We start from the raw sequence: 12304 nt of genomic DNA, 5'->3' as shown, positions 1-12304 counted from the left end.
GCTACAAGGAGACCCTGTCTCAAAAAGACAAAAAAAAAACAAACAAACAAACAAAAAAACCCCAAAACAAAAAACTTCGAGGGAAAAAAATAACTTAAAAAAAAAAAAAAAGTACATTGGCAGGGGCTGGAGAGATGGCCCAGCAGTTAAGAACACTTACTGTTCTTACTGAGGACCTGGATTAGGTTCCCAGGGAATCTGACACCTTCTTCTGGCTTCCACAGGCCTTACATGACATGAGTGAACTTACATACATGCAGGCAAGTCATACACATAAAAAAAAAATTTTTAAGTATATTGGCAGCTGGTATGGTGACATATGCCTTTAATCTCAGCACTCAGGAGGCAGAAGCAGGAGGATCTCTGTGAGTTCAAGCCTGGTCTATAGAGTGAGACCCTGTCTCAAAAAAAAAGTAAATTAGTATTTATCCTGCTAGTCTTTCAGCTTTTCTATTGATTTGAAAACATTCCCTAAAAAGTTTAAGGGAGAAGTTCATTTCATGTGGGCTGGCATTTGCATGCAGAAGGGGTGGTCGGCACGATTTACAGAAAGATTTAATGTGAAGTTCAAGTCCTTAATTTTTTTACTTTTATCTGTTTATTTTGTGCTCAGTTTATTCTCCTGCCATAAATGTTTGTCTCTTCAGTTTCTTCTGGGCTATCTTTTTCTTTTGGGAAACTTCCTCCTCAGGCTTAGGAACAATTTGTCCCTTTCCAGCGAGGATCATTTCACATGTGGGTTAATCCAACCATGAGCTCTGTAAATTCTACGGCCCATCTTAGGTGATTTGTTCACCTGGATATGCTCAATGTAGAGTCTACATCTAAACCCTTAGGTTCAGCATTACTCTGTATTTTTTTTTTTTTTTTAACTTTTTGAGACAGGGTCTCCCTATAGCCCCAGCTGGCCTGGGACTCACTTTGTAGACCAGGCTGGCCTTGAACTCAGAGATCTACCTGCCTCTGCCTCCCAAGTGCTAGGATTAAAGGTGTGCGCCACGATGCCCAGCTACTTTGCATTTTTAAGCATGTGCAGCAAAAATTTAGCACTCTTTCTGTGCACCGACCCTGTGTCCAGCCCCACTGTTTGGCCTGGGCACACCTACCAAATCCACTGTTATACCACCAGAATGGCACACACTGATTCGTTAAAGTGACATCTTTCAGACACTGGGTGGCTTTTCAGATATGCATACCTTTGATGGCCTGGGCAGTTTCACGTATGCTCTTAAAAAGTGAACACAAAGATTGGAACCTCTTGATTTCCATGATTTTGTAGGGTTTTCTGGGTCAAGAAACTAGCAAACCATTTTTACAGGTCACCTCAGGCCACATATAGGAAGCTCGAGTCTATGCCAACCCAGACCATCATTTGGCCACAGCAGAATGCCTAAGCCAGCCTCTCTGGAAAGCAGTTGGGTAGGTTCTGAGTAAGAGCCCTTCTGCTACTCTGTCCCTGATTTTGATACCAGCCAGATCCCTGCCTTGCTGTCAGCTAAGCAGACTGGAGAACTTTGTTCTCAGAGCGCCCACCCTTTGCCTTTGGAGAGATAAGAAATCTTCAAGTCACAGGGGCTTAAGTGGCTGTTCCCGTTCCTAAACTGAACTGGGTGCCAGGTTGTTTTATTATAACTGCCACACTAACAGTCATGGTGACAACAGCTTCCTCCTGCCTCAGCACCTAGCTCTCCTCTGGAGATTATAGGTCTTAAAAAGCAAGCCCAGAGGCCAGGCGTGGTGGCACATGCCTTTAAGTCCCAGCACTCAGGAGGGAGATGCAGGGAGATCTCTGTGTTCAAGGCCGGCCTGGTCTACATAGTGAGTTCCAGGACAGCTGGGGCTACAGGGAGACCCTGTCTCAGAAAAGACAAAAAATAAAAATATAGAAAGCCAGCCCAGATTTAATCCATTTCTTCTCTAGAGACCTCTAGGACTGGAGGAGGGCAGGCTGGCACTTCTAGCTCCCACCCCGTGGGAAGTTTTAGAGATATGTCTCTATTTGGATCGACTGAGCTCTTTCCCAGACTTCAACGTTCTTTTCCATCTTTGCCCAAGGATAGTGACTGGAATCCTAAGCCATAATATAACTACTTTATGTGGGAGATAAATACGACACGGGTCTGACAAAAACAGCTATGTGTGAAATTATACAAATCTAATTACTACATTTTCCAGAAGAGACCCAGCCACTATAAAGAAGGAGAAAAATCAGGAGGGTGCCTAAATGATTGCAGTGTTTGAGCCAAGTGTCTCCATACTCCCTATGATGAAGGCAGCCCCGCGTGGAGGTGGTTCCTTCAGCAGGAACAGTGTGGCAGTGGCCGTGCAGAATCCACGCTTCCTGGCTCGGCCAACACTTAACTCAGTGGTGGGTCTTGGTGAACTCCTGGAGGACCCAGCGCTTGTTCTCGGTTGCCTGCTTGAGCTGGGTGTACTCTTTCACCAGCTGGTCAAATTCCTCTCCAAGGACCTCATAGGTGTTCAGGACCTGTCGTGATTTCTCCAAGTCCTGCTTTTGTAGGCGAATGGCTCCCTCTAAACGGTCCCTAAGAACCCAGGCAAAGAAGAGTCAACATGAGGATGTCAGTCCTCAGAATAGGAAAGAGAAATATGTAGAAAGCAGGTCCTGGAAACTGGCTGTGAGTAGCTGTCCCTGGCTCTTGGGGAGTCTCACCTAATGACACGGTGAACTTCCACTTTCTCAGCACTGTACGTGTCAGACAGAATCTTTAGTTCCTCCATTCTGACAGAGGGAAGAAAGAAATGTTAGATGGAAAATTCCTAACAAGGAGAGGTAGGGGATGGTGAGAAGGCTCCTCAGGTAAAGCCCGACAACTTGGGTCCAACCACCCCTCTCTCTCACACACGTATACATGCACAACCAACACTAGTAATGTTTTTAAAGTAGAGTTAAGAGTGGCCACAGTACTTGCCACAGTCAAGGTGTGGGCTAAGCAGGATGGGATAGGTAAAGTCACTGTGACTCCCAAAGCATCGATCTCTAGTAAAGCACCTATTTCAGAAGGCTGTAAAATAAACACTCAAAGAGTGTTGAAAGCCGTTGGGCAATCCAAAGAAAGGTTAATAATACTGCTCTGTGACATTCACTGGGACCCACCAGGTGCTAGGTGTGGCGGAGAAGATGAGGAAGAGGGACGTTCGAGGGGCATGTGAGGACACTCTTCCATCCACAGGGCTCATAGCTCACCTCATCTTAAGGATCATGGCACTGCACTTGATTTCCAGGTACTGGGCATTGATGCGGTCTAGCTCAGACTTAGTCTTCAGCCGGGGCTCCCGAAGAAGCCTCTGGAGCAAGGTGAGGCAGCGGAAAAGCACCTGAACCCCCAAGAGGAAAGACAGGAGGCTGTGAGCGACAGTGATGGAAAGCACAAGTCAGAAATCCCTGGCTTACCTGGAGGGCCCCCGGGGTCAAAGAAAGCATCCACTGCCCCAGCAAACCTGGGCATAGGCGGCACGCTTCTTCTCTAGCAGCACGAGCTGCTCCATCTGCTGGCCCTTGGCATCCAGGCACTGCTGCTTCTCACCTGCCAGGACCTCTGCCAGTTTCCACACCTTTGCTGTTTTTAGCGTTTCTCCATCAGAATCTGGGCAGAGATAGGAATACTGACAGAGATACCCCAGTCGCCACTGTCCTGCACGCCTGTCTAATGCCACCTTACGTTCTATTGCATGTCCCTGTCGCTCTTCCAATGTCCAGCTCCTAGTTAGGTTTTGTCTTTTTGACACAAGGTCTCCCTGTAACTCCAGCTAGCCTGGAACTCCCTATGTAGACCAGGCTGACCTCAAACTCACAGAGATCTGCCTGCTTCTGCCTCCCGAGTGCTGGGATTAAAGATGGGTACCACCACGCCTGGCTTATTATTTTTTTAATTTTATGTGTATTAGTGTATTGTCTGCATGTGTGTAAGTGCACCCATGTCATGCAATGCCTGAGGAGGTCAGAAGACACTGGAACTGGAGTTACAGACTGTTGTCAGCTGCCATGTGGGTGCTGGGAATCAAACCTGGGTCCTCTGTAAGAGCAGTCAGTGCTCTTAACTGCTGAGCCATCTCTCTAGCCCCCCTTTTTAAGATTTTTAATTATGTATGTCTGTCTGTAGGTAGATAGGTATGTGCACATGAGTGCAGATAGCCATGGAGGCCAGAGGCATGGATCCCCTAGAGCTGGAGTAACAGGTGGTTGTGAGCTGCCCAGTGGGTACTGAGAACTGAATTCAGGTACTCTGTTAAGAGTAGCAAATGCTGTTAACCACTGAGTCATCTCTCCAGCTCAAGCCTTTTCTTTCTCTTTCTCTTTTCTTCTCCTTCCTTCCTTCCTTCCTTCCTTCCTTCCTTCCTTCCCTCCCTCCCTCCCTCCCTCCCTCCTTCCTTCCTTCCTTCTTTCCTTCCTGTCTTTTTGAAGCAGGGGCTTCCTGTAGCCCCAGCTGTCCTGGAACTTACTATGTAGACCAGGCTGGCCTTGAACTCACAGAAATCCGCCTGCCTCTGCCTCCCAAGTGCTGGGACCACAGTTGTGTGCCATCACACCCAGCTCTTTTCTTTCTATTTTATGTATATGAGTGTTTTCCCTGCATGTATGCAAGTACACCTGTGTTGTACAACGCCCATGGGGGCCAGAGGAGGGCACTGGATCCCTGAAACTGTAATTATGGACAGCTATTATCCACCAAGTGGGTGCTGAGAACTAAACCCAGGTCCTCTGCAAGAAGAACCAGCGCCCTTAACCACTGAGCCACGTCTCTAGCCCCAATTCTTTTTTTTTTTTGGTCTTTTTGAGACAGGATCTCCCTGTAGTCCCAGTTGACCTGGAGTTCACAATGTAGACCAGGCTGGCCTTGAACTTACAGAGATCTTCCTGCCTCTGCCTCCCAAGTACTGGGATTAAAGCCGTGCGCTACCACTTGTACAAGTGTTTTGATTGCCAGTATGTCTACTGGTGTGTGTGTAGTGCTCGTGAAGGCAAGAAGACAACACAACCAGAGTTGCCATGTGTGCTGGGAGTCAGACCCGGGTCCTCTGGAAGAACAGCAAGTGCTCTTATCTCCTGAGTCACCTCTCCAGCCGCCACTCCTTTTTTGTTGTTGTTTCGGTCTTTTTTGAGGCAGGGTCTCCCTGTAGCCCCAGCTGGCCTGGAACTCACTATGTAGATCAGGCTGGCCTTGAACTCAGAGATCCGCTGGCCTCTGCCTCCAGAGTGCTGAGACTAAAGGCGTGAGCCACCACGACCCAGCTCTTTAATGCTATTTTTAAATTATGTGTATATGGATGCATCTGAGTGGGTATGTGCATATGTGAGTACAACAGTCACAAGCTGTCTGACATGGGTGCTGGGAACTGAACTCCCATCCTCTGGAAGAACAGGAAGCACTCTTTAACTGCTGAACCATCTCTTTAGCCCATAACCTTGCATTCTTTTCTTTTCTTTTTTTTGGTGTTTTGAGATAGGGTCTCCCTGTAGCCCCAGCTGGCCTGGAATTTACTATGTAGACCAGGCTGGCCTTGAACTCAGAGACCCATCTGTCTCTGCTTCCCAAATGCTGGGACTACAGGCGTGCACCACCAAGCTTTGCATTCTTAAGCCACAAAAAATAAAGATAAGGAGGACAGAGACGCATCTGAACTTTCCTTGCTCTGCCTCTCATCCGCCTAAGAAACTCATCTTTCCCTGAAGCAGAAGGATGCTCCTACTCAGCCCCTGCACGACTGAAGGAGTTCCTAAAAACGTATTTAATTCTACCACCCAGGAAACAAACCTTTCTGATCTAAAGTTTAAATGTATTATTCTCAAGAGTAGCCCAAAGCCCAAAGCCAGCCTGGTGGTTCATGCCAGAAGCCCCAGTACTTGGGAGACTGAGCGGCACTCACCTGAATTCGGGTTGTGGTAACACAGCAGGGTGAAACATTTCTTCTTGAGCTGCTCTTCCACTTCGAGCTGGAGCCGCGCTCTCATCCACACAAAATCCTACAGCCACAGAAGAGGTGCAAATCGACCGTGAGAATGAGACAGATCCTGCCCATGAATATATGATACAAATAACCTCACAAGTAACCAAAGAAAATGCATCAAGAGCTGGGCACGGTGGTCCACTAATCCTAGCACTTGGGAGGCTGAGGCAGGATGGAGTTCAAGGCCAAACTACCCGAGATCCCGTCTCCAGAAACAAGAATAACACTGAACGAGCAAATTATGCCCTATCCAAACAGTGGAATCCTACCAATGGTTTGTTCGTTCGTTATTGCCATATTGAGGATTGAACCCAAGGCCTTGGGCGTGCCAGGCAAGGGCTCTACCACTGAGCTATAACCCTGGAAGTGATTTAAACTGATGATTCAATAAAGACACCAAGCACCATGTCCCTAGACACTCTGCTCAGAGTACTACTGAGGTGTCATTTTACTAGTATCTGTTTGTTTGTTGAGACAGTCTTGCTGACTTTGAACTTAGTCCTCCTACTCAGGCTCCCAAATTCTGGGATTACAGGCATGAACCTCCACTTTTTTTTTTTTTTTTCAAGATTTTTATTTTATGTGTATGAGTATTTTGCCTGCATGTATGTATGTGCACCACATGTGTACAGTGCACTTGGAGGCCAGAAGGCATTGGAACCCCTGGAACTGGAATTACAGATGGTTGTGAGTTACCATGTGGGCACTGAAAACCAAACCTAGGTCTTCTGCAAGAGCAGCCAGTGTTCTCAACTGCTGAGCCATCTCTCCAGCTCATGAACCTCCACTCTTGAATTAAATCCATTTATTGACTTGAGTTCTTTTTTCTCCCAGACAGGGTCTCATGTAGCATAGGGTCTCACGTAGCATAGGGTCTCATGTAGCACACCTCATTAGGTAACCAACAATGATCTTGAATGTCAGATCATGAATTTGAGGGCAGCCTGGACTACGGAATAATACTCTGTTACAAAAAACTAAGCAGCAGGGTCTGGTGGCACAGGCCTTTAATTCCAGCACTTGGAACAGGCAGGCAGATCTCTGTTAGATGGGAGTCCAGCCTGGTCTACATACTGAGATCCAGGCCATCTGGGGCTACAGTGAGACCCTGTCTCAACATCAACAACAAAAACAAATCCAAAAACTAAGGTAATGGGCAGTGTGATGTTGCACATCTTGAATCCCAGCGCTCAGGAGCAGAGGTTGGTAGAGCTCAGTGAGTTTGAGGCCAAACTGGTCTACATAGTGAGACCCTATCTCAAACAAACAAAAAACAAAGAGGGACCACAAAAGCAATAAAAGCAGGTCATCTATAGAGAATGAAGACGGTGAGTATGATGTCATCAGTGTCAGCTGTCTGTAATACCCCCTTTCACTCTACCAGTCTCTGGTCCTGGCGGCAGAAGCAAGATGAAGGGAACATCATCGTTTGCGAAGTGTCATAATAAAAGGCACATGCTGTACCGATACCAAAGCTCTATGGCCTACGACCTTCAGAAGTTGGCCTGAGCTCTGCACAGTGGTGCATGCCCTTAATCTCAGCACTCAGAAGCAGAGGCAGGTGGACCTCTATGAAGTCGAGGCTAGCCTAGTCTACATAGGCCAGCGGGGGCTATAGGGAGACCCTGTCTCAAACAAACAACAAAGAAAACTGGCAAATGTGGCTGCCCGGCCAAGTGCAAGAGAAAACACACCAGATGAGTGGAGCACCTGGAATACCTCCAACAGGCTCACACCAGGGCTCCGTGGAAGGACACCAGGCTCACTCGGGGCAGCTGTGGCAGCATCCAGCCACCTGGAGGCTTCAGATAATCAGTCACGAAAGAAATGCTCGCATTTCCCAAAAAAAATAAAATAAAATACTGTATTTCTAGACAAATTTCAGTTCTTATGCTCTTCTTATGAAATATTTTTCTTGAATTTGATCATTGTGATACGTCTAATTTTTACAGAAACAGTAAAGCTTGACCCAGGTTCAATTTCCAGCACTCACTGGCAGCTAAACAACTGTCCCAGCTCCAGTTCCAGGGGATCCGATACTCTCGTATGACCTTCGCAGGTATTGCACGACACTGGTGCACTTATGTGCATGCAAATAATACACTCGTACACATAAAGTAAAAATAAGAGTTAAAAATAAAAACAGGTGGGGCATGGTGGCGCACACCTTTAATCACAGCATTCAGGAGGCAGAGGCAGGCAGATCTCTGTGAGTTCAAGGCCAGCCTGGTCTACATAGTGAGTTCCAGAACAGCTGGGGCTACAGGAAGACCCTGTCTCAAAAAGACCAATAAATAAATAAATAAATAAATAAATAAATGAAAAAAACCCACTTCAGCTAGAGATGTAGTGCTTGCCTACATCTAAATCACTGGGTTTGATCCCCAGCACCCCATAAAAGAGGTGTGATGGTGCATGCCTATAATCCTAGCAACTTGGGAAGTGTGATCAGGAAGATCCAAAGTTCGAGGCCAGTCTGGGATACAATGGGGGTGGTGGGGGGGTGATGATGAATACAGGAGAAATGGACCATTCGATCCCAGTACCTGCCCACCTCTCACCTCTGAGGATGGCATGAGCTCCAGCAGGTCCGCCTTCTCCAGGCCCAGCAGTGGCGGGATCTCCTTCTCTTGACTAGGACCTAAAAGTTGTGTCAGTTCAGTCACAAGCAACCGCTGTTCTAGGGTCTCATAAAACTGGGGAAAAAAAAAGCACAAGATGATGACTTACAAACCCTCTCTTCCACCCCGTCCATCCCCAGGCACCTGTTCTCACACACTTTGAAAGGCTTTAAACATGTCACCCTCTTCAGATAACTCAATAAGAAGTGTTCTCTCCCGACTCCTTTTCTCCTTCCTTCCCTCCTTCCTTTTCCCCTCCAAGTCTCACTATGTTGCCCAGGCTGGTCTCAAACTCCTGCACTGCAGCTCCTCCTGGCCCAGCCTCACAGGTCCTGGGCTAAGTCGTGTGCCACCACTGGCTAGCCTGGTCACCCTTATCATTGTCACTGACATCTACCTCATTTCTTGACCTCACCTTTTTGTCTTCTGAAGTTAAATTTGTGTCTTGTGCCTTCACATAGTAGTCCACAAGCAGCTCTTGGATGACTCTCTGTAAAATCTCAGACCTCAGCCATGCTGTCTTATGTAGCCGAACTTCATTCCATGCCTGAAAATAAAAACAATCCCTGTCCAAGACTCTTCCCCGCCTCCTCCTCCCTCCCTCTCCCTCGCCCCCCTCTCTATTTCTCAAGGACTTTACCTTCCTCCTGTCATCCCTTCACCTGGGAGCCTCACCTGAGCCTGCTGTTTTGCCAGGGTGAGGCTTAAACCACTCTCATCCACGTGTTGTGAGAGACTAAGCAACAGCTTGCTGAAATGTGGGTTCTGTAACAGGTCCTCTTCGCTCAGGTTACAAGGAGGAAACTGCCTGCTAAATACTTAACCAAGGACAAAAAAGCAAAGGCATGGACTCTTAACATCGTATAATTGAACATAACTAATACTTCTAAAAGTCCTTGGTTTTGAGTAGGAAAAGTATCTAAATATTATTTAAAAGGAAAGAAAGAGAGAGAGAAAGAGAAAGAAAGTCACAATGCACAGTGGTAAAAGCACGCTCACATGGATACACAACACACAGAACGAATAAATAAATGTTTAAAAAAAACAACAACCAGGCGTGGTGGCGCAGGCCTTTGATCCCAGCACTTGGGAGGCAGAGGCAGGCGGATCTGTGTGAGTTCAAGGCCAGCCTGGTCTACATAGTGAGTTCCAGGACAGCTGGGGCTACAGGGAGACCCTGTCTCAAAAAGACCAAAAAAAAAAAAACAACAACAACAACGAATTGGGTACGGTTTGTAATCCCAGCATCAAGGAGGCTGAGGCAGGAGATCAGGAGTTCCACGGCACCTTCGGCTACAAAATGACTTCCAGACAAGCCTAGGTTGCATTGCCATACTGTCTCAAATCACAAATCACAAATAAACTAGAAAAGACACTCAAAGTAAAATGTATTTATTTTATATGTAAGGATATTCGGGGCTGGAGAGATGGCTCAGCACTGATTGCTCTTGCAGAGGACCGGGTTCGATTCCCAGCACCCACATGGCGGCTACAAACCATCCTTAACTCCAGTTCCAGAGGAATCCAAGGCCCTCTTCTGACCTCCAAGGCACTGCACAACACGGGTGCACTCACAAACATGCAGGCAATACGCTCATACACATAAAATAAAAAAATAAATAAAAATATTCCCCAGGCGTGGTGGTGCACGCCTTTAGTCCCAGCATTCAGGAGGCAGAGGCAGGCGAATCTCTGTGAGTTCAAGGCCAGCCTGGTCTACATAGAGAGTTCCAGGGCAGCCAGAGACATATAGTGAGACCTTGTCTAAAATTAAAAACAAAAAAATTAAAAAGAAAAAAGAAAATAAAAACAAGTAGGAAAGAAGCCTTTAAGGAACTGACTAGCCACCCTTGTCTTTGTAATATGCTTGCTGATGCATCATGGGAGCAGAGCATCTTGAGGTGTTAGTGTATTGCATAAGTGGATACTGAACCTGCACAAACAGGAGTTGGGATGACCTGCTTCCCAAGGAGAGGGTTCACGAATCTTCAAGGTTTCCATTCTCTCCAGAAACATGGGCAACATGGCAGAACCCACCCCAGCAGGCACTCTGAATTCTTTTCATTACAGACAGGAAGGATCTGACAAGGTCTCTCTGGAAAAGCCATCAAGCCTCTTGCAAACGTCTGCCCTTACCTTGCTGCAGTACCACCATCCCTTCTCCAGGCAGGCAGAAATCCCTGGATGCCATTTAGGTCTTCTGGGTATTCTTATCCGTGTGGAACTGAATGGAAGAAAACGATCAGTAAAAGGCTAGCTGCCCAGATGAAACTATCTTAGTTTCTTGTGTACAGACTGAAGGGCTTAAGGGCGATATCACACATCTTGGGTCCCAAGCTCTTAGACAAGTTTTATGGACAGATGAAGTGGGAGAAGAGTTTACATCCCAAGCACAAAAAGGTCTCCACTTGTTCTAAGCTGTCCAAAAGGCGGCTCTTTCTGAAAAGAACATTTTTCCCAATTCACTAGGGTGTAATCAGGATTCCCTACCACTACCATCATGCTGAAGGTAAAATGAGCTATTGCTTTCACGTCATGAGTAAGCTCGGGGGGAATCAAAGTCTGTTTTTTCCCCAAATAACTCAGCTATCAAATATACTGGTTTTCTTGTGCATTTTTAACTTGTCCTCTCCTCGAAGAGCTGTTGGTTGTTTTTCGTCAGGAGCCGACAGATCATTCCACATCTGAACAATTGGTTCTCACAAAACAGCTCTAGTAAAGAACACCCAGAGTAAAGGCCTGGACAGACTGACAGTCAACAGGATACCAGAAGTGTAGGTAATAGGATATGAGTTAAGGATATTCCCCTGAAAAAATGACATCAACACAGAGGCAATGGACAGAGGCAAACCTGAAGTCACAAAAACTTCCCCTTGCCATTATTTTACATGATTTCTTCCACCCCCTCCTCCAGACTCCACAGGGCAGACCTGACACTCAAGGTTATTAACCCTTCACATCCACAGACATTGGCTTTACTGCGCTCTCTTTATGAGTAGCATCAAAGTGACTACTCATTTGTTTTGGAACAGTCTAGAAGAGAAGGCAGGATGCTGGGGCTCTAAGGCTGGGCCACCGTGCTTCCGCTGGCATTAGGGGAAACAAACGCCTTTTTGGTGCCAAACTTTTTTCCCCCGCCAGCAAAAGCGAGATAACGATTCTTGCTTTGCAGGAAACATCAAAAATTAATGATAGCACGATCGGCCCGCCACGAAGGCCACTACTGGGCACGCACACCTGCATCCACCCCGCACGAGCACCACAGCCTCCGGGCTCTCCCGGGGCGCCGCTCTCCACTTTTTAAAGCGTCACAGGCGTGGCCGGAGGGCAACCGAGCTCCACCCTCTGCACTTGGTCAACCGCAGCCCCAGGACCCACGCAGGGACGCGTCCGAGTTCCGCGCCCGACCTCTCGGAGCCGTCTTTACACGTACGTTACACTGATTTTACAGGCGTGTTCACGACACGTGACCCTTACGATGACTCCAGATACTAGCGCCCTCGTCGGCGCCGACTTCCCTTCCGCCTCCGGCGGCCGCGGGTTCCCAAAGCCGAACGGGGCGCGGCGGAGGCAGGGGGTTGGCCGGGTTGACCCCGCCGGGTCGGGAGCCAACAGCCCCTCGCCGCCGCAGCCCGCACCGGCCGGGCGGATCTGGAAGGTCGGCGGGATGCCAGGACGCAGCGGCGACCGAGGCCGTGGGGCGGGGCCGAGCT

At 47.7% G+C, this 12304-nt stretch overlaps 1 protein-coding gene across 3 annotated transcripts; it reads right to left on the bottom strand.

Annotated features, from left to right (window-relative positions):
* Positions 1 to 597: 597 nt before the first annotated feature.
* Positions 598 to 12304, bottom strand: Haus4 (HAUS augmin like complex subunit 4). Of its 3 annotated transcripts, none has more exons than XM_008839896.3 (10): positions 12025 to 12304; positions 10728 to 10815; positions 9267 to 9409; positions 9007 to 9138; positions 8532 to 8666; positions 5890 to 5986; positions 3463 to 3608; positions 3209 to 3339; positions 2675 to 2743; positions 598 to 2546 (listed from the first exon to the last, which is right to left on the bottom strand). In XM_008839896.3, exons 2-10 carry the CDS (start codon positions 10780 to 10782, stop codon positions 2363 to 2365), a joined length of 1092 nt encoding a protein of 363 aa, XP_008838118.1. In that variant the 5' UTR covers positions 10783 to 10815; positions 12025 to 12304; the 3' UTR covers positions 598 to 2362. The 3 variants fall into 3 exon arrangements, with proteins under 3 accessions (XP_008838118.1, XP_008838121.1, XP_008838119.1); XM_008839899.3 differs by having other exon boundaries at positions 12069 to 12304; XM_008839897.3 differs by lacking the exon at positions 12025 to 12304 and adding an exon at positions 11829 to 12018.

This window comes from Nannospalax galili, unplaced genomic scaffold, assembly GCF_000622305.1.
Source record: "Nannospalax galili isolate Female #2095 unplaced genomic scaffold, S.galili_v1.0 scaffold1119, whole genome shotgun sequence".
Taxonomy (NCBI): domain Eukaryota; kingdom Metazoa; phylum Chordata; class Mammalia; order Rodentia; family Spalacidae; genus Nannospalax; species Nannospalax galili.
This window is presented reverse-complemented; position numbering and strand designations above follow the sequence as displayed.

Excerpts from the sequence above, each read along its gene's own strand:
- Haus4 (XM_008839896.3), bottom strand. The coding sequence starts at position 10,782 with ATGGCATCCAGGGATTTCTGCCTGCCTGGAGAAGGGATGGTGGTACTG. Across the intron at positions 5,987-8,531 it reads AGCTCATGCCATCCTCAGAG|GATTTTGTGTGGATGAGAGC; the intron begins GTGAGAGGTGGG and ends CTGTGGCTGTAG. Across the intron at positions 3,609-5,889 it reads TTACCACAACCCGAATTCAG|ATTCTGATGGAGAAACGCTA; the intron begins GTGAGTGCCGCT and ends ATCTCTGCCCAG.